The 20875-nt window shown below is 36.8% G+C and overlaps 1 protein-coding gene across 1 annotated transcript in view; it reads left to right on the top strand.

Annotated features, from left to right (window-relative positions):
- tm9sf3 (transmembrane 9 superfamily member 3) overlaps positions 1–20875 on the top strand; it is a 37173-nt gene that overhangs the window by 899 nt on the left and 15399 nt on the right. Inside the window, exons 2-9 of the mRNA XM_088917663.1 lie at positions 4757–4952; positions 6560–6682; positions 7563–7723; positions 7880–7957; positions 8254–8385; positions 9863–10029; positions 13787–13881; positions 19355–19485. Of these exons, the coding sequence (XP_088773789.1) occupies positions 4757–4952; positions 6560–6682; positions 7563–7723; positions 7880–7957; positions 8254–8385; positions 9863–10029; positions 13787–13881; positions 19355–19485 (1083 nt within the window). The remainder of the gene's footprint in view (positions 1–4756; positions 4953–6559; positions 6683–7562; positions 7724–7879; positions 7958–8253; positions 8386–9862; positions 10030–13786; positions 13882–19354; positions 19486–20875) is intronic.

Below are 20875 nucleotides of genomic sequence, written 5' to 3'. Positions count from 1 at the left end.
CATTAACGTAGCCATGAGAATCGGGTGAGCGGAGCAGCGGACCGGGGGGACGAGTTAGATGTTGTACTGGGCCTCTGGAGCAGAGAGACAACCGGAAAGGGCTGTGGAGTGTGAGCGAGATTTGGAGTTATATTGTTCGGAGTTGGCCTGGAAGTGTTCCTGGTAATAAAGTTTTCATGAGTACATCCGAGTTGTTGCATCTGAAAATACACATCTGCAGAAACAGGAGTTGCACTGGCTTTGGTCAAAGCGTAATTTCCTCCCCGAACGATTTATATATAATCATCGCACTTCTTGATATTTTTTGTTACTTGACTTTTACCTTCATCCTTCTCACTTTTGAGATATTAGAAATTCTTGTCACCATTTCAGTTTTTGTTTAATTTTGAAACACATACTGTAGTTTATTAGTCGCCAGTCCTCTTCTTAAAAGTGAAGAACAATTGCCAGTTTGCTACATGCTTAAAATGCACTACACTTCTGTATTTCGTCCAAAGAACCATCATAAAGTTTAGCTTGTAATGACTTGAGTCCAATCTGTAACAGTGCTTACAGAACGTTTGTGAGAACTATTCACCAAGTTCAAATTCCTTTAATCTATCTTCTCTGTTTTTCATTGCTTGCATCTTTCATTTAGATGTTTTTATTTTTCAGTCAGTTATTTTTAAAATGTCCTGGTGTAAGTGAGCCTCTTTGTTCATTCTTTAATTCCTCCAAATATTAAAAATTCATCATTTGTTTTTTACTAAGTGCACTTGAGGTGTAATGTTTCGATTTCTTTTAAAAAATTTATTCTGCCAAAGAGTGGCTTTTCTGCAACTTGTGCCTTTGTAAGTATCACAAACTTTAGGCCTACTACTGTACTTTTACAGGAGGCATTCTTTATTAGTTTACATATTATTTCCCTTCTATGTTTTACCTTTGTTTAAAAAGCCATACGTGACATGCATACATTTACAAGTATCCTTGAAACAGTTTTCTGGCCTCCTGGGGACTGGAGACATAGTGACTGAAAGGATGTTTTGTGTTCCCACATAAGAGGTTTCAAAGTAGAGAAGGCCATTGGCCCATCTAGCCCATTTGGTAATTAATTGATCCAAGAATCTCACCCAGCCGTTTCTGGAAACCGCAGCTGCAAATTTTCCATAATATTTTCTATACACGCAAGGGATCACAAAAAATTTTGAGATTTGTGGTCCTTTGCAGGGGTAGCTCCAGATTTAAAAAAATAATAGGCCAATCAACTCCAAACTTTATAGTTACCAACATGTTAAGTATATGTGCAATGAGGGTTCCTGTTTATACCACGATAGCTACATGAGCACCCTGTTATTGTTAAAACTCGGGTTGCTTTCCTTTTTTTAGAACTACTATCTCAATTGAAATGGGGTTTTTAACAAATTCTGGAGGGATGACAGCAGCCAAGTTTCACCTGTCTGTACTTTGTAATCATTCCCCACATAAAAAAAATAAAAATACTACAGGTACTTATAGTCTTCTCTTCCTCTGATGTGTCTTTTGCATCCCTCCTCCACCCCATCTCCACCTCTGCAGCTGCCCCATGGTCACTCTTTACTCACGAGGGTCCTAGTCTCCTTGTCCAGTGGCCAGAAGGTTAGCCTTCAGCCAAGTCGGATAAGCCAAATAAACTGACTAAAGTACTCAATAAACCATTCAATGCTCTTATTTCATGGTTGTTGTTGTTCTTGATGAATTACAGTTTGGCACATTTCATGAAAAACAAAATTGCTTCTAATCTGAGCCTCTCAAGTTCCTGTGACAACCTGGTGTGAACTAGAAAACTATCAGCCAAAGGCACAATATAACCTCTCAGGCCATCTGCCCATGTTTCAAAATCTGGTTAACTAGTTTGCTCTAGACCTGCCAGGTATCATTTTAGTGAAAATAGTTAACATATGGGATGTAGGGAGTTGTGTATAATCCACACTGTGAGACTGACTATTGTGTTTGTGAAATTCAAATTACCATTGTATTAACTGCTAGGCTGATTGACCCCAAACTGTGCAGGTTTCATCATGCCTAGACTTGTTTGGAAAAAATATGCTCTCAACAGTTCAACATGTGCTTGGTGATATGTGCCATGCAATGCTAGCTCCTCTTCAAAACCTGTTTTGTCAACTGACTCCATATTTGGTAGGTATCACAATGTAACAGTGTTGCAAAAATGGATTCCTGCATAAACCAGAATGATCATGTGATTGCAGTTGGACTTTTTTTTGATGCATATCCCATGCCACAAACTGTTTCCCAGCAAGAAAATTACTTTTTGAGCAATTCCAAACAGTGTAATTAACATCCCTCCTTAAATTACAGTGACTTTCTGACCATTTTGTTCTCCAGAACCTCAAACAGCAGCTGACTGATTGACCTGAAGCCTGACAGGTTTTGTCACTCTAAAACCTGCTTTAGAAGTGAACCCTTGCAGGTTGCAATTGCATTTTCTATACCCTCAGTGAATCCTCACCTTCTTGGTGAAATGCTGCCCTCAGTGCAAACTCTCGGGGATCAACCAGGGATTAAGCTGTTGCAATTGTCTACAGTTTATAAGAAGCAGGCATTGTTAGTGTTAGGATCTTTAACAGTAAAGAAAATTAAATGGCAGCAATGTGGTCATCTTGGTTCATTCAGCAGTTCCACTTTTACATATATTCATTGTTGGCACTGGAAGTCTTCCTATGATACTCAAAGTTAATTGGCCAAAGCGTCTTGGAGCAAGAACAGTATGCACAACTCTAAAGTAATTTGTGGCCTATTGTGGGCACAGAAAGTATATGCAAGATTCAGGTGCAAACTTGGAAACCCTTTGTGTGAAGTTAAAATCTCTGCCAAGTTTCAGTTCAGCTTGTGCAGCAGTTTCTTAGAAGATGATGGTGACAGGGGTTTTGAATATGTGTGTCAGCCCATGATCTTGGCTGAAGAAGAAACCCAGTTTATGGTCTGAAAGTTTTGCCTTAGGCTTACCTGTCTGTTACAGCAGTCCTGCTTAGTATTGAGTCTGCTGTTCAAACATTGTTACTGCCACATCACTTCAGTATTTCATGACAGTGGGACTTCCTCGTATGCTTTCAAAACTGTATGCATTTGGGTTGTTGTTCTTATTTCTTTATATACTGTAATGCAAAACATTTTCTGCTCTTGATCTTGTTGCTGAAACAACATTTTGGTTTTATCATCCATTGTAGAATATATATTTTCTAAAGAACACTGTACATATTAACATTAGGTGTGGCCTGCAGTGTTGAACTTGTCACTGGTGTGATATGGTTTTTGCATTTTGATTAGCTCTTGAGTTGTGTGTTGGCAATCATAACTGTAGCATGGGGTGTTTTCCTTTTGTTTTTCCGGTGTTTTGGTGTTAGGTCTGCTCTTGCATGAGTGACGTGGCAGTTTGTAAATATTTAAGTCTTCCAATACAATGCAGCTTCTGTTTGTTCCTTTACAGGTTTCTTCCTTTAGCTCTGATTTACCAAAATGTTCCCTGTGTTTTTCATACATCTTGTTTAAGCTGGTTATGTTCGACATGTTAACTGTGCGTATTTCTAATTGCTGTCTCTATTTATCTTAAGGATGCATTTTTATTGTCATGACTTTCATTTATCAAATGAGCACGTTGTAGGTTTAGCTCTAGTCTTTCACCCGTTTCCCAGAGGTGTGGCACTGCAAGGTATTGTGCTCCTTGGAGTAAATCAGACATCCTGAAAACAGTGGATATTACAATGCACAAAGTCTAATACCTTAATCTTAACATTCAGACCTCAGACACTAACAATATTACTTTATTAATAAACTTAGAATTAGGTCAGGTGAGTTCATGGTTTTCTTCTAAATAAGTCCTGAATGGTTTGGTTTATTTAATGTGATCTCTTTGAAAAGAAATGGAAATATTGTGAACATACAGAGAATGCCAGTAATAGTACAAATGTGAAAATCTGGCCAATTCATTTTTGTAAGGATTTATCCAGATTTTAAGCCATTGATTCTAGTGTGTATAAACTGGGTTCTGGCACATGATGAATTCTGCTATTGTTCTTTTTTTAGCTGGTCTCTGGGATTGTAATTAAGTTTTATTTTTCAAAACATTGTCCTTAGGTAATCTTGATGAGCTTTGATAAATTTAGAAGAACATACTGTTGCACACTAAAAATTAAATCTTAAAATGTGAGATTTAAATGTTTCATAACTGGTTGTGTTTTGAACACGCACAATTTGTTGAAATGTTAAAATCCATTTAGGATTATCACAGTGGTTCAAATTCTAACTTAAGCTCGGAAATTAGTTTTAAGAAGAGCATTTGTCATGTTTCCCTTCAGATATCTGCAGCCCATTTAAAAGGTTTGGGATTTTATACATATTTAAAGGTGCTGGATTTCATTTTTTGCCAGAGTGGCCAAATTAATGGAAGACCTATACCTACAATTTGAAGATGATTAGATTTGATGTGCTTTGAAAATCCATTTGTCTCACAATAGTTTTGCTTACCTTGTACACGACTCCAGGTTTAGCCTAAGAGTAAATAGGCACTCTGAATAAAGGCTCCTTGTTTTGCTTTTATATGGCATATCAACATAGAAATTGTAAGAGTTTTTGCAATTTTCACAAAAGCAGTGATAATGGTTTTAAATCATCCATATTCCTAATTTCTGCATGCTTCTGAACAGTCTAATGTAACAACATTGTTGAATTTAGTGTTAAAATATCCATCTATGTAACCACCTTTACTTTTTTTCTTTTATAGTATACAGATAAGGAGGAGGTTGTCTTGTGGATGAACACAGTGGGACCATACCACAACAGACAAGAAACATACAAGTACTTCTCCCTCCCCTTTTGTGCAGGATCGAAAAAGACCATTAGCCATTATCACGAGACTCTAGGAGAAGCTCTTCAAGGAGTGGAATTAGAGTTCAGTGGGTTGGACATAAAATTTAAAGGTAAGTACAATGCAAGCTAAAATCTGCACAGCAGAAAATTCAGCTCAGGAAATCTAGGCAAATACAGACTTGTATTAAACATTTTTTTTAGGTTGTTAGGTTGAGTGTTGCCCTTAATTAAACCATTGCACATCTCGGCATTAGCAGCAAAGTTCTTGCACAGATTGCTGAGAGAGACCATTACTTTACATTCTAGCTGCACTCGTAATGTCGGGAGAAATCAGTTTTATGTTTGCCCAAGAAGAATGGGCTTCTTCAGGTGTTTGTGCCATTGTGGAAAGTAATAAAGGTGGTTAGAGCGCTTCTGTCAGCTCCATGTACTATAGCAGGTGGGGGATAACCTGTACCATCAGCCTTGCACATCACAGATGGCCCTTTGGCAGATGCTCCAAGCAAATCAGTATGGCTTGGTGAAGTAGCATATCTAGCATATCCATGTCGTCTCTATTTATTAAATATGCTTTTTGTCAAATTATATTTCTGGGGCACACATTAAGTTTGTGTACTTAGACACACTGTCTGAATATTTTTTGTGTGCTACTTTTTTAATGGATGAAATTAAATTGAAAAATGCCAGATGCAAGATTCTTATTTCTGTACATGGGAGGTTAGTCACTCACGAGAATTAAATTGTATCTTACTTGTCACAGGTGGGTGGGTTGAGAAAAATGTGATTCTTCTTAATCAACGATGGACTTTATACAAGAAAGAACTTCATTTAAAAATGTATAAAATTATATTTAATGTTAATAAAAGGCAGTAGATAAAAGAAGTCAGCCCTTGAAAAACGCCAGGATAGTTGTATGGATTAGCCATTTGTCTGATCTAATCAGCATAATGAGATATTATAAAAGACCAAGAGGATGAAAAATATTGAGTCTGAGTCAAGTGAGGTAACACTTAACCCTCATAATACTCTGCTACATCTCTACTTAGCAAACAATTTTATTTCCTTTACAACAGCACTAAATGGACATTGCTGATCTGGAAATAGTTTGATTTTGAGATATTGAGAGCTTTCCCATACAAATGTGTTAAAAAAGTGCCCCAATGAAGCTAAATAGGTTTATTCAAAATCCTGTAAAACTTCCATGTTCTTTTTAACCTAAAATTTTAACTTATATTGACATACTGGAGAGTACTCATAAATACAGAAGGGCATCCAACAGAGCAATTTGAGTAAGGTATCTTGTTTAAGGTACTCAGAAGTAGTATCACGTCATGACCCTGTAGTCTGCAATATAGATCCCTTAATACACAGCAGTCCAGACGGAGGAAATCGCACATATCTGTCAAATTCAAATTAAGTACATAAACGACAAAAAATGGAAACTAGTAGACACTTGTGAGAAGCAGAGGGCATTTCTTTACACAAAGTCTTCATGTTGTATATATTTAGTTATTCCATTTTCCTGTCAGATACTGGTCATCTTCACTGGGATCGGTCTAGAGACTAGTGAGGGTTTTGGATTTATGTGCTTATAAAGTTCCCCATAGTGAATAAGATGAGCTACTGCATGAGGTCTCCAAGTTTTGTATTCTTAGTATCCACTGTTATTTCTAAGTGCTAGGTTAGAATTATAAATTTTGTTTTCATATCCTTACAGAGGAGGTCATGCAGACAACATACTGTGAAATTGAATTGGACAAAACAAAACGAGATGCCTTTGTTTATGCCATTAAGAACCACTACTGGTACCAGATGTATATTGATGACTTGCCAATATGGGGTAAGTGATCTATGAAGTTTATAGGTACGAATGTGATCTTGTTTACCCTTTTGGTCACTTATCCTGTTACTGTTACATCACTACATTTTGTACTTTCTGAACTGCCCTTTTTGCAGGAGACAAATTATAGATATGCTTGGTGTCAGCTTAAGTAAAAAAACACTTAAGGTTCCTGTTTTTTCTTCCTTCCGACTCCAGTATCTGCTTTGTAAGGTGCTGAGCTCTTACATAACAAAGTCCTGAACTGAGCAATTAATATAACGTTAAAACATTTTAAGACTTTTCCTTTTAATGAAACTAACATCACTTTTTATAAGTGACTTACAATTTGAAGTATTTCAAGGATGCGTACGTTTGGAAAAGATTGAGAACATAGAATTTGCTCACAAAAGGAGGCTATTTGGCCTTATTCATTAATTTCAGTTAAGCAGCTTATTTCTCTTGATGGTTCATCTAAGGAGCTGGGTTAGGCTGTAAACTTTTAAATGCAGTCTAAGCTTTTTTTGTCTAGTTTGTTGATGTATTCCTAAGAACTTGTATGCACTACTATCTCATGTAAAGTACATCGCCACCTGCTTGGAGAATTGAACTGGTTTGATTTGCAGGTGCCTTTGGTACTTTATTGGTAAGCTGATGTTAATGTAGTGTAACAGTGGAGCAGTCAAGCTGTGCAACCCAGTGGTTTAAGTGAAGCATGAGCAGTAAGTATCATTCTTAATTGCATCCATTCATTTTCAGTAGCCATGTTGAAAAGACCAGTGAGTCTGTACAGGGAATCTCTATTTTTTATACTTGCATTGCATTAGCACCTGCTGGTGATGTCTCCAGGGCAGGATATTACATCTTATCGCAGCTGTTAACGCTTGTCTTTCCTTTTCAGGCATAGTTGGAGAAGCAGATGAGAATGGAGAAGATCACTACCTCTGGACATACAAGAAGTTGGAGATAGGCTACAATGGCAATAGAATTGTTGATGTGAATCTGACTAGTGAGGGGAAAGTCAAGCTCGTGCCGAATACAAGAATTGCAATGTCTTATTCTGTAAGTTTATTCATAAAGCTTAAAGTCACAAACCTACTAGGATGCTTGTGGCATTTAAAAATATGTACTGGGGAAAATTCTGACATTTTTCCATGAGGAGTGGTCATTATGAAATTATGGAATGATTTTTCACAGTCAAGAAATACTTTCTTTCAGGTCAAGTGGAAAAAGTCTGATGTGAAGTTTGAAGATCGGTTTGATAAGTATCTAGATCCATCCTTCTTTCAGCACAGAGTAAGAAGACTTTTCAATAGTTTTCATTTATCTTACTGTATTTTCTTTGTGTCCACTACCAAAACTAGTTCCTTCAACACAGCAGGCTTATTGGTGAAAATTTCTAGTGCACCTTCTACTATTAATGAAAATTTTTTCAGTAAAGAATGAATTAATAGAAATTCCTTAAAGATTGTAATTTAACAGTGGAGGTGCATTTATTACAAAATGTTGACTATAGTAAAATAATTCATGGAGTCTCATTCATGAGTCTATAATCCCTACTTGTACAGTTCATTTAATCTTCTCTTTTTTAGATTCACTGGTTTTCAATCTTTAATTCCTTCATGATGGTGATTTTCCTGGTGGGGCTGGTTTCGATGATCCTGATGAGGACATTGCGAAAAGACTATGCCAGATACAGCAAAGAGGAAGAGATGGATGACATGGTCGGTGTTCTGTGTATATTGTACAGGTTAAAGGATATTAGTCAGGGAAATTAGTGCTTCCGTAGCATGTGAGCTCAAAATGGGTACAGACTGCGCTTAGCCAGCAGCCATATCACTCGGCAACTCACAACTGGCAGCCCACTGAAGCTCAGCAGGTGTGAGCCTGGTCAGTACCTGGATGGGAGACCACCTGGGAAAGCTAAGGCTGCTGCTGGAAGAGGTGTTAGTGAGGCCAGCAGGGGGCGCTCACCCTGCAGTCCCTGTGGGTCCTAATGCCCCGGTATAGTGACAGGGACACTATACTGTAAACAGGCGCCGTCCTTCGGATGAGACGTGAAACCGAGGTCTTGACTCTCTGTGGTCATTAAAAATCCTAGGGCGTTTCTCGAAAAGAGTAGGGGTGTAACCTGGCCAAATTTCCCATTGGCCCTTACCAATCATGGCCTCCTAATAATCCCCATCTATGAATTGGCTTCATTACTCTGCTCTCCTCCCCACTGATAGCTGATGTGTGGTGAGCGTTCTGGCGCACTATGGCTGCCGTCGCATCATCCAGGTGGGGCTGCACATTGGTGGTGGTGGAGGGGAGTCCCCATTACTTGTAAAGCGCTTTGATTGGAGTGTCCAGAAAAGCGCTATATAAGTGTAAGCAATTATTATTATGACATTTGTTTTCTTGTAATTTGTAATACTGTTTGAATTTTCTTTTTATAGTGTATTGCATGTTTTGTAAGTCATCCTGGATAAGGTGTGTTCTTTGAAAATGAAAAAACATCAGCAGTGGTTATTGTAAGAACTATATAATAGTACAGAATGTCTATAGGAATACTTGAATCAGGTTCCTTCATAGTCTTCATTGCTCAAGACTAAAAAGATTCAGTTCTTTTAGTGTGATGTTAGACATTCCTTTATGCCTGTGAAAGTATATGGCTGTTCTTCTCTGGACTGATTTCAGAGAAGCAATACCTTTTTATATAATGTGAATTAATTGTCCACAGTTTTTTTGCATTGTTCAATTTTAGTATAATATTATGCAGTTCTAGTTCTATATTCTTCCATTGTTTCTTTTTAAATAGGACAGTTGAGTTTGTTTCTGCTACCTGTTTATAACACTCTTTTCTACATTAAATGTTATCTGCAAGTGTTTGCCCAAGTTCTACAGTATTTTGTAATCCTGCACTTTTGGTATTGTCTGCAGACTTGAGTAGTTTACTAACTATTGTAGAACTTAGATCAATTTGCTACTGAGATTTGGTAGCTAGTTGTAGGGACCTCTTGAGAACAATCGTGAGATATCCACAAACATGACAGTATGTAAAATATGGTCTTTAAAGCTAGGGGAAAGAATAAATAATGTTAATTTAGCACATAGAACTGTCAGTGATTATAATTTACCTGACACTGTAGTCAAGCTTAGAAAAGTGTTTTTGGAAGATTCACATCCCTAACCTACTTGTATCTGCATTGTCTGATGCAGGATCGAGATCTTGGTGATGAATATGGATGGAAGCAGGTTCATGGAGATGTGTTCAGGCCTTCCAGCCACCCCCTGATATTCTCGTCACTGATTGGCTCTGGCTGCCAAATCTTCTCAGTCTCCCTCATTGTTATTATTGTCGCAATGATAGAAGATCTGTATACAGAGTAAGTACGGATGAAGCTTATCACTGTCTTCAAATTATGTTTTTTGTTTTGACAGCCACACATTCTTCACTTCAGTCCTAATGTCTTATCCATGCTATGAAATGTTTTTTTTTCAGAGATATAAAGAAAATAAACCTTGAAATCCCTTGCAAGGATTGTCTAAAATAATTTTGCTTTTTAACACATTGATGCATCTGTTATACACTCCTATAGATGTGTCTGATTCTTTCGAACCTGTGGCATGGTCTGTTGGTTCTTTTAGTCTCTTTGTTGTGAGAATCAGTTTGTAGGGGGGATGTCTGTCGGTTATATTTTGATACACATAGCTGTGATCTCCAGTGATATTAGCTTCCTCGTAGGACTGCCTATAAGAAATGATACATTTAAAAAAAAAACTGCGTTCTTTCCATGAAACGCTGCCCTTAAGATTTTGTCCTCATACTCCTGATAGCATTGTCTCTTACTGCTGTGTGAAATTAGTTTTTTTAGAAAAGTCCCTCGTCATATTTGTGAAGCCATAGTTTAAAGATGGAAATACGTTTTGCGTCTACAGCTGACCAGTAGATGGCAGGATCTACTTACACACTGATCTATGTCCTGAGTGTTTCAAGGAAACTCATTTTCATTTTCAAGCTCAGTGTGTGTCAGCACTCCAAATGCAGGGGTTTCACGATTTTTTACAACTCTGTAAAATCTTTTAATAGGTCTAGTTTTGGAATAGCAATACTTTCTTAATTTCTTAACTTTCTTAAGAGAGCTTCAGTCTAAATTGAAAAACCTTGGGGTGATATTCGATTCTGGCTTAACATTCGACCCACATGTGCAGCATATTGTCAGAACATCTTTTTTTCATCTCAGAAATATCGCTAGACTATGCCCTATGCTATCACTTACTGTGGCCGTAAAGCTGATCAGCACATTTGTGTTCTCTCGAATTGACTACTGTAATGCTCTACTTGCTGTGATATCTAAATCTACTTTGAACAAACTGCAGTATGTCCAAAATTCAGCAGCCAGAATCCTGACCAGGTCTAGTGCAAGTGTTCACATTACTCCTATCCTGGAGTCCTTGCACTGGCTTCCTGTGGACAAATTCCGTGTGGACTTTAAAATCCTCATGCTCACCTATAAGGCTCTGCATGGATTGGCACCTCAGTACCTGTCTGAACTATTATCGCCCTACTCCCCACCTCGCAACCTTCGCTCTTCTAATTCTGGTCTCCTAACTGTCCCCTTAAGCCCGTCTACATTGTATGGGTGACAGGGCCTTCTCCTGTTATGCCCCCAAGCTCTGGAACTCTCTCCCCAAGGATATCAGAGAGTCACCTTCTCTAAACTCCTTCAAATCCAGACTCAAAAACGTCTTCTTTAGAAGAGCCTTTACTTAACTGGTTCCATTCTTCACCCTCTGCTTTTCTTAGTACCACCATCCACGGTCTCCTCTGTATATTGTAATTGTGTTTTATCTTGTGTATTCTTTTTATTTATTGTTGTTGTCATTCTGTAAAGCGCTATGAGAAGCCACCTTTAAAGCTGCTATATAAAATAAAGTTTATTATTTTTATTATTAATTATCTTTCTAAAGAGAGCTTGACCCTGCTGCTAAACTCGTGCATTCTGACTGAAGTGTTTTCTTCATACAAAAATAGCAGATACAGGAACCAGCTAACATCTTCATCTAATAGATACAGCGGATATCATTCTGAAGCCTGTGGTAGTAAAACAAGCTTGTTTTCTGAATATATGGCATTATGTAATGTAATTTAAAATTTTGGCTCAAATGCTTTCATCCAAAGGCCATACTGAACAGTCGAAGAAATTGCCCACAAGCTTGATGTGTTTGTACCTTTTAACATAATGCCTACATACTGTAACAAAATGTGCAAGAAATTATGTATGCAAATCTCATTATGCAATAAAAATTAAACTTACATTCCTTCAATATAAAGGAGTGCTAATAAGTCAGCTCTTATTTCTGTGATAATATTAATACAAAATGTTCATGTTTACTGTATCTTATTTTTTTAGTCCTGTATGTTTTTTTTAATGTATTAAAGAGGTCTCCAACATATGTAAAAGCATGTTCTCCTACTACTGACAGTGTAAAGAATTTTTTTAAAGCTATCTTTAATATGTGGACATATGGATACTTAATGGGATGGACAAAAAATGTCATAGTTCTAATGTTAGTTTTATGCTTTAGTTCTGGAAGAGGCTGCAGAAAATCTAGACAGTGTTAATTGTGTAGTAGGTGGCAATGTAACTGTTTTATTAATACTGGCTACTTTTAAGTGCTTCCCCCTGTAAACACTACTCCCTTTGAAAACAGCATGTTTCTCTGTGAATTGCACATGGAAAAATAAACTTTAACTTCAAGGTATATTTTATAGAAAGCAGCACATTTCATGTTGCTTTTTTTTGTTCATTTAATAGAATTCAAGATCCAAGTTCATCTCTTGGGGAAAAAAAAAGTGCTGGTTTACTTTTTGTTTTTAGTCTTTCATGTTGAAAGCAAAGTGCAAGTTCTTCATAAAGAAAACAGGTGACTCATTACTTCAGGTGTTTGTACATGAACTGCAAAGTTCATGTTGGTGATACTTCACATATTAGACTAATTTATGTAGCCCATTGGTGGGAAAGTTAGAATATAATTAGACCACATAAGGTCAATTTAAGTGTTTGGATAGTGTGGCGTTATTGCCATAGTAGTTTCATGTGGAGAATTTTGAAAGTATAAAAAAAGTTGAGCATGCTTACCTTCGACACCTAGTGAAATCTGAAGCAACTGTGTATGATGAACAAATGGCTTGATTGTAGTAAAACGTGCCTGCGAGGTTTTTGCAGGTGTTTTGCAGATGTTTGTTAATGGCAAGGGGGCCAGTGTGGGGAGTGGATTTGTTCGTGCCATTATACTTTACTTTGTCATTTTCGACTTTCTTGTTCCCAACTGCACCATTTTCTGCCTATTCTGGAACATGACAGATGACGTGCTTGGGAATCTGAAACTAATCTCAGTCCTTCCAAAGAAACGTGGTAACAAGGCCAAATGCTTCTATACTTAAACAGGACGCAAGAATTACTACCACTGTTCTGTATTCTTTACCGTCCTGTATTGAAATATTTCGTTTTTGAAGAAAGTGACTGTGTCACCATATTCCTTGACATCTGTCTGTGGAGTGATTATGGTAGACCACTATGGATTTCAGGCGTACAGGGAGATCTGGAGCCTGTGAGGTGATAAGTACAGAATGACAGAAACGGTCCAGATTCTCAACAGCCTGGCTAGTCCTCAGTGGCTCAGTATTGAGGCCACAGTGGAGCTTCAGAGAGTTTAAGTAGATTTCATTTTGTGACCTGGTGAATTCCTTGTCCTGTTTTTCTGATAGGTTTTATGTAGGGTTCAGTTCTCATTTCAAATTTAGGTGGCTCATGTTATGTTGTTGTTGATCCTACTGTCATATAAGTCTCCAATAATTAGAAAGCTATTGGTGTCTTCACCAATATTGCTTAACAGTGAATATTTAGAACATGTATCTAGTCTTTCTGAACAATGTGTAGGGTATTAAAATCTGAAAATGTCTGCTGAAAATTAAATACATTCCAAAAGCCCTTTTAAGGGAGAAGAAACATTGAGTAATTTAGTGTGCAAAAGTGAAACCAGATTGAAAATTTATACTCTGTGAAAGTTGCTGGTCCGTTTTCAGAAAGAAAAAACGTGCTTAAGAATATTGACCACATATTTATTACCTCTTCACAGGAGGGGATCCATGCTCAGTACTGCAATATTTGTCTATGCTGCGACATCACCAGTGAATGGCTATTTTGGTGGAAGCTTATATGCCAAACAAGGAGGTAAGCTTTTTTTGTCAAATTGAAGAAAATAACCACTATCATAGGTTTTTTTCTGTGTGCTATTTAATAGTCCAGGTATAATGTGGTTTTTTGATAGTTGGGCAAGGATCAAGTTTGCAGAAGCTATACAGCAACTCAAGCCATCCACAAGTGTTTTTTTAGTTTAGTTTTTTTGGGAAAATTGAACCTTACATATGATCCTTTTTTGGTTTCTTGTGCAGTAATGTATTGTTTTAATAACATCAGCAATATCACTTTCACAAGTTTCAATAAACTCCAAAATATTTAAGTTTTTATATTTTGTATTCTTTTGTACGTGCAATTTTTATTATTCTTGAGTGCCTCTGACACAGGAAAATAACAGAACTTCAAATATTAGTTTCTTTGTGGTAGAAACATGTCGTTACAGCATAGTTGCTGTGCTTTGCAAAATAAGAGTAATAAATTCAAAGGAATGCCAAACATCTTCTATTTTATTGCACACTTCCAAAGCACTAGGGGATTGAAGATAAATCTTCAGGAATTATGGGGAGAAGAAAGCAGTATTTAAAAATATTTGTTCTTAAGGATTCTATAATTGTTTTGATATTCACTGATGAAACACGCTTTTTTGTTTTGCAAGTATTTTTATACTAATATTGTTGTCCTTACGTATGTGTATAATGTAAAAAAAGTTCATATTTACTGTTCATTTAATTATTTACCCTTTTCACACCTAAATACAGTTCCGGTTAATACAAGGTATAATTGTACCATATATCCTGTTTCATAAAAAAGAAAATTCAGCTCTGCTAATGTAATTCTGGAGGTTAGGAAGACATTCCACGTCTGATCTCAAGCAGTGCAGTTGCTTTTTGTTGCAAGATGCAATTTGAATTAGTTGAGCAAATGAAGAAAACATTATCATGCAAAGTTATCTTTCAAGTTAAGCTTTATTTTTAGCTTTTTCAAAAGACACTGTAGATAAGTTGAAAACCGAATATAAATAGTGGCATCTATAGCCCAGTTCTCCTTCTGGAGAAAATGAAAATAAGGTGGTCATTGCATTAACCGTAATCTTTTGAAATATTAAAGTGAGTAATTCTGGAGCTTAGGGAGAATTACCACGTCTGATCTCAAGCAGTGCAGTGTCATTAAGAAATGCAGCAGGGTTTAAGGTATGTGGCTCCAGGCAGGCTCGGATCCTGCAGGTGTGATAATTACTGAACTGATGCACCATGGTGGATCTGGACTTGCATAACCTGTTCAAATAGTTCATGGGGAGCAGTCATAAGCCTGTGAGGTGGCCAGGCTAGCACAGAGTATAAATGCTATCTGGAGGTTTAACTTCTGTTCTACTCTGTGTAGTGAGTCACAGTCTCTTTACAGATTTTTAGTTACAATGTGAATAGCAGTGGAGTACAATTTCTCTTTTACGCAGCCAAGTTCATCATATAAGCTCTAGTACATCTAAGCAAGTACAACAAATTGGGAAAAAATTCTGTCTAAGTACTTTTCCAGTCAAATAATGTCTGACTACTATTAAACGACTTTTCTAAGCTGTATGTTATATTATTCGGGAGTACTTTTTTCTTCTCTTGTCTGTAAGTTCTTTGTGAAGGTGCTGGTTCTCGGGGAAGGAGAGAACTTCATATAGAAGATATAAGACAAAGGTGATATAGTTGCACAGGGATTTTCCCATGTATATTATCACTGTACATTTTCTATTAGAGAAGGGATTGCAGTAGATGATGACTGTCACTCGCAGCTTCTATAGAAACAGTTTTTCCACCAGTACCATTGTAAAATAATGGTCTACAAAAGTTTTATTGATGTATTTTTGTTGGTGGAATTTGAATATTGACGGTTGGACTATCTTTGTATAAAACAAAAGCAATAATGATAAACTAAATATATTATTTGAAAGGTCAGTCTCGCAGGAACCTTTCAAAGCTACAGTATACAAAGAAGTTGACAGTTTGCACTGGTCTGTGCTGCAGTAGTGCGTGGCATTACACAGCACTTCTGGAAGAAATGTGCAACAAAGTGTTTACACAACTGTAAATGAATCAACCAAGTCTTTGGTTTAAATCTGTCAAGTGATAGGATTAACTGCTGTTCTGAAAGAACATAAATGTGTAAGTTGCGGTCTCTTTTCCCCTTTCTATTCACTCACACTCTTAACATAAAGGCCTAATCTCCTAGCAACAGTTATCTTTCAGGCTTTCATCTGTTTGGGTACATTAGATTAATCAATAAGGACTTGTTTAATCAGTCAGAAAATCTATCATTTTTAATTGATTAAAAATACTAATAAAAATAGATCAATATTTTATATAGCAATTGCTATTTATTTCTATGAATGTGCTCACTAATTTGGTCTGTAGTCAATAGTGGATGGAATTGGCTCAGGTTTCTCTGTTCTGCACAAAATAACAGTATATGACGGTAATATACACAGGCAAAATAAACAAAACATTACCTGTGTCAGGAGTACTTTTTGTGCTGACCTGTAGGTCAGTGACACAACACCCCCGTGCTACAGCGAATTTATAAATACCACTTTGTTTCAGTTTTCCTTCACTTTTATTCGTACCACACACTGAGGCAAGTGGTGACAAGAGCACCTTACGAATGATGCTTGCATATTACAATTTAAGGAGGTACTTGGTGATGTCATTATGCTTGTTAATATTGTGCATTGTCAGCAATGATTCCAGCATGGAGCCTTGTGGTCTTTGCTCTACAGGGCAGTGGGTAACAGATTCCTGAAGGTGGGCAACATGCAAAGCACAATATCTTAAGTGGTATAAGTGAACAAGGCCCTTTGTCTCCTGTTTTGCACAAATTTGTCATGCAGGAGTATACATTTACTTCAGTTGTACATGGTCAAGCAAATATAAAACTAGAAGGTGTGATCTAAGGGGATCTAAGGCATTTATTGACTACTTGTTACCTTGGAACACGTTAATATTTAAGAAAGTTCTCATTATGATTCATCATTATAGCTGTGTCATGAGGCAAATTATATACAGAGATGGATTCGGAGCGGTGGCTCTGTGGCTCAGGATCTGCGCCTGTGGCTGGAAGGTTGTCGGTTCAAATCCCGCAGCCGGCAGAGGAATCCTACTCCGTTGGGCCCCTGAGCAAGGCCCTTAACCCAAACTGCTCCAGGGGCGCTGTACAATGGTTGACCCAGCGCTCTGACCCCAAGCTTCTCTCTCTCTGTCTATGTGTCTGTGTCTCATGGAGAGCAAGCTGGGGTATGCGAAAAGACGAATTCCTAATGCAAGAAATTGTATAGGGCTAATAAAGTGATGTTATTCAATCCATATTTTAACAGTGCTCTCATTAAGATTTATGTAGAATAAGCAGTCATGATAACACTAACTTCTGTCACATGCTTAGCGGCACAACCATTACCAGTCAGCAAATGCACGCAGTATTTTGTGTGGACTCCTGATTTGTAAGACATTTTGTTTTCTTTATGTTTTAAAATTTTTAATGTAATTTGTATTGGCCAAGAAGTTAGAAAATGTTATGCAATATGTTGCATTTCCATGAAAGGAGAATGAAGGATTTATTAGTTAATTTTTTTTGTTGCAAGATGCAATTTGAATTAGTTCAAATGAAGAAAACATTATCCTGCAAAGTTATTTTTCAAGTTATGCTTTATTTTTAGCTTTTTAAAAAGAACTGTAGATCAGCTGAAAACGGAATATAAACAGTGGCATTTATACTCAAGTTCTCTTTCTGGAGAATATGAAAATAAGATGTGTTATTATGCTAACCGTGATCTTTTGAAGTATTAAAGTGAGTAAAAATAGTCGCCCAGGAAACACCATGATGGAACACTGAATTATCACATTCCTTCAGAGCCCCTTGAACATGGGCACAAGTATAGCTAATGAACATTGAGACTATCACTTTTCCTCCATTTTAATTGTCCTTAAACAACTGTGACATCAACAGATGTCTATAGTTTGCAGGACAGTTACCTCTAGCTCAATCTTTTCCTCACCCATTCAGTATCTGTATTTAAATCCTTCCATTTATATGACTTTATAAATGCACTTGATTAATAAAATATTAGCCTCAAACAATTAAAAGCCGGCTTGAAATTACTGTACATGTATCTTCTGTGATAGTGTTCCTGTTATGAAATTGTCATTTATTGGAAATGTGTCGGAGATGGTTTTCTGAATGTACGTGTTTATTTTAATGTTCATAGTTTCACAGAACCTCTTATTGGAAGTCATACCATTAGAAATGTGTTCACAAGCTTGACTTTTGCAAGTAATGCAATGCAATCCTTGTATCTATTTAAAATATATTATAAAGTTGGAGATTAGTCTGGGCATGCCTGTATAATTGCAATTAAACCATGTTATTTCTGTTCATGCTGTTTTAGTTCTGTTATACAGTGTCTTTATTTGCCTTCTCATCCTTTTCATATTCTAATAATTTGATTATATGTGTCTGATTCCCTGCCAATCTGGAAAATTGCTGCTTGACAGCCACAATTATAATTCCATCAGATCTGTTTGCATTAGTGTGTTGCCTATATCATGCCTATATCTTGCTTCACTATAATTATTCTGTTGCAATTGGATTTTATCATTTGGGATTTATGATCATGATTTTAATTCAAGATGACACTCTAAACATGGTTATTCATGACATTAGATTATACTGATGCTTAAATAAATCAGAACACTGCACAAGAACAGTTTTAGACTCAAGCAGCTGCTGTCCATCATTTTGATGAGTGCCAAGGACCAAGTCAAGGTTAATTCAGTGCTGAAAAATAAAACGCTTCAGCTGTTGAGCCTTCTTTGGGTGTCCTCATCAAATTCAGGTGTCATTTTTGATGAATGCTCAATTGGTCAGTTTTCCCACAGAAACATTTGAACATTTATTTTGATTATTTTAATTATGTCTTAAAACTGTGGACAATATTTAACTTTCTATAAATCTTTTGATGAAATTCAGTTTCATTTTTAAAATTCCATCTATAAAACCTAACTCTTCATTACGTCTTCTAGAACATATATTGAAGGCTAACCTTCATTTTATCACTGTCATCATCTTCTCAAACACGGATGTCTGTTGTGCTTATTTGGTTAACAACTTCCAGCAAACATCAGATTTTGCCAGATTTGCTTGGTTATTGTGAGTTCAGTGTGACTGGGAAAACCTAAATTATGACGATCATCTCATGCTAATAATAAACTACCCTAAAAGTAATCCTATTGTTCTAACATTTTAATTTTGTTCCTTCCCTTCCTAACTAGTCTGGCAGTTATATGTATTCTTAGATGTTTTGCAATTGTTTAATCCTCCTATCCTGTGTTGTACAGTAGTGTTACATAGTGTTATTATGCAAAGGCAATCTGTATGTTTCTTTAAATAATACCCGTCTTGGGAGCCTCTCAGCACGTGGAGAAAAGCATGAGAAATTAAAAGTGTGTTGCTGAAAACTTGTTTCACACAGGAAGAAGGTGGATCAAGCAGATGTTCATTGGAGCCTTCCTGATTCCCGCCATGGTGTGTGGAACTGCATTCTTCATAAACTTCATCGCCATCTATTACCACGCCTCAAGAGCCATACCTTTTGGCACAATGGTGAGTGAGGAAACGCACATCAAAGGGCCTTCTAGTCAACATACTTTTATGCCACATTTGAGCTTTCCTTTAATACGATCTGGTCTTCAGGTTCCCTAATGTCTTAGTGTTGCTCATAAAAAACAAGTTCTTGACAGATTGGTGTCGTAAGTGTTGATGCCTTTGACTAACTTGATCTTTTGAAAGAATGTTTGTAAAAAGTTATTGGGATTATATTTATCAGGAGATGAGTGCATTGTATATTTTGATGAGATGTTAAATGTGGTACAAGTTAAATCTGTCAAAGAGAGAAGGTACCTTCTCACTCCAACATCAATACATTAATACAGGCTGACTGGACCTCACTAATTTATGGCTGGACATACCAGTTCTTCAGATATTTTCTCCTTTCAGTGTATTTCTAATTGCAGTGCTCCTGGACAGTGTAGAACAAGGTGCATTAAAGCCGTAGATATTCATAGAGTTTCATACTCTGTGCGTGTAGAGCCCTTTCACTGAAGGAAGGCAAAGTACAGGAAATTCAATTGGAATTTACCGTAAATCACACCTATATTGAATTCAGATTTCTAAGTTCCTTTAAGCCCCAGCGCAATGTAAACTAGATTGTAATTCTAACTGTTCTTTTTATAAGTACTTCTCGTAAGTGGTGTTCTTTAGCTTTAGTAATCCTGGGATGATAGTAAGGTCAGATTTTACACATTTTGTGAAGTAAAGAAAATCCTCAAAAAAAATCTTTGGCTTGATTTCCGTCATCGAGCTTTTAACCTTTTGTTGTGAATTCAGATTTTTTAAATTAGTTTACACAGCATAGCACTACTGCTTCGTTAGGAAGTTTTTAAACAGAGGATGTAAGATTTGGTGATCTCTTCCTCTGAACATCCTCTGAGATGCTATAGTGCCAGCTGGTATTTTGGTCTTGCTTTGATTGAGGGATTTACTGTGGTTACAGAACAAGAGATTTTATTGGTTGACCAAGGTAATATGTGAAATAGCACACATGACAGGGATGATATCTGGTGACCTAGTAGTACCCAAGTGTTACGATGGTGCTCTTTAGTAATTCAGTAGCTGATAAGGAAACTAAACAGAAGTTAATTCCACACTAAAAAGTAAAAATGTTTCAGCTATGGATCCGTTTTCAGGTGTCTTTTTACTTTTCAGCATGGAATTAACCTTTTTGCTTTTTGTTAAGCGTATTTCACATTGGGAGCATGTGTAACAATTTGGTATTGCATTTTGGACAAGATGTGCAAGTCATTTTTCTGAGCTTTTTTTCTTACCATTTCTGAAAGCTTTTTGGGCTCATCTGCTCTTAAATATGTAAGTGCATTTATTATACAGGTTGAAAATCCTTTATCCGAAATTCCAAAATCCGAAAACCTCCAAAATC

The sequence above is a fragment of the Atractosteus spatula genome, chromosome 5 (genome assembly GCF_055471065.1).
Source record: "Atractosteus spatula isolate fAtrSpa1 chromosome 5, fAtrSpa1.hap1, whole genome shotgun sequence".
NCBI classification, from domain to species: domain Eukaryota; kingdom Metazoa; phylum Chordata; class Actinopteri; order Semionotiformes; family Lepisosteidae; genus Atractosteus; species Atractosteus spatula.
Note: the sequence above shows the minus strand (reverse complement) of the source record. Positions and strands in the feature narration are given on the sequence as shown.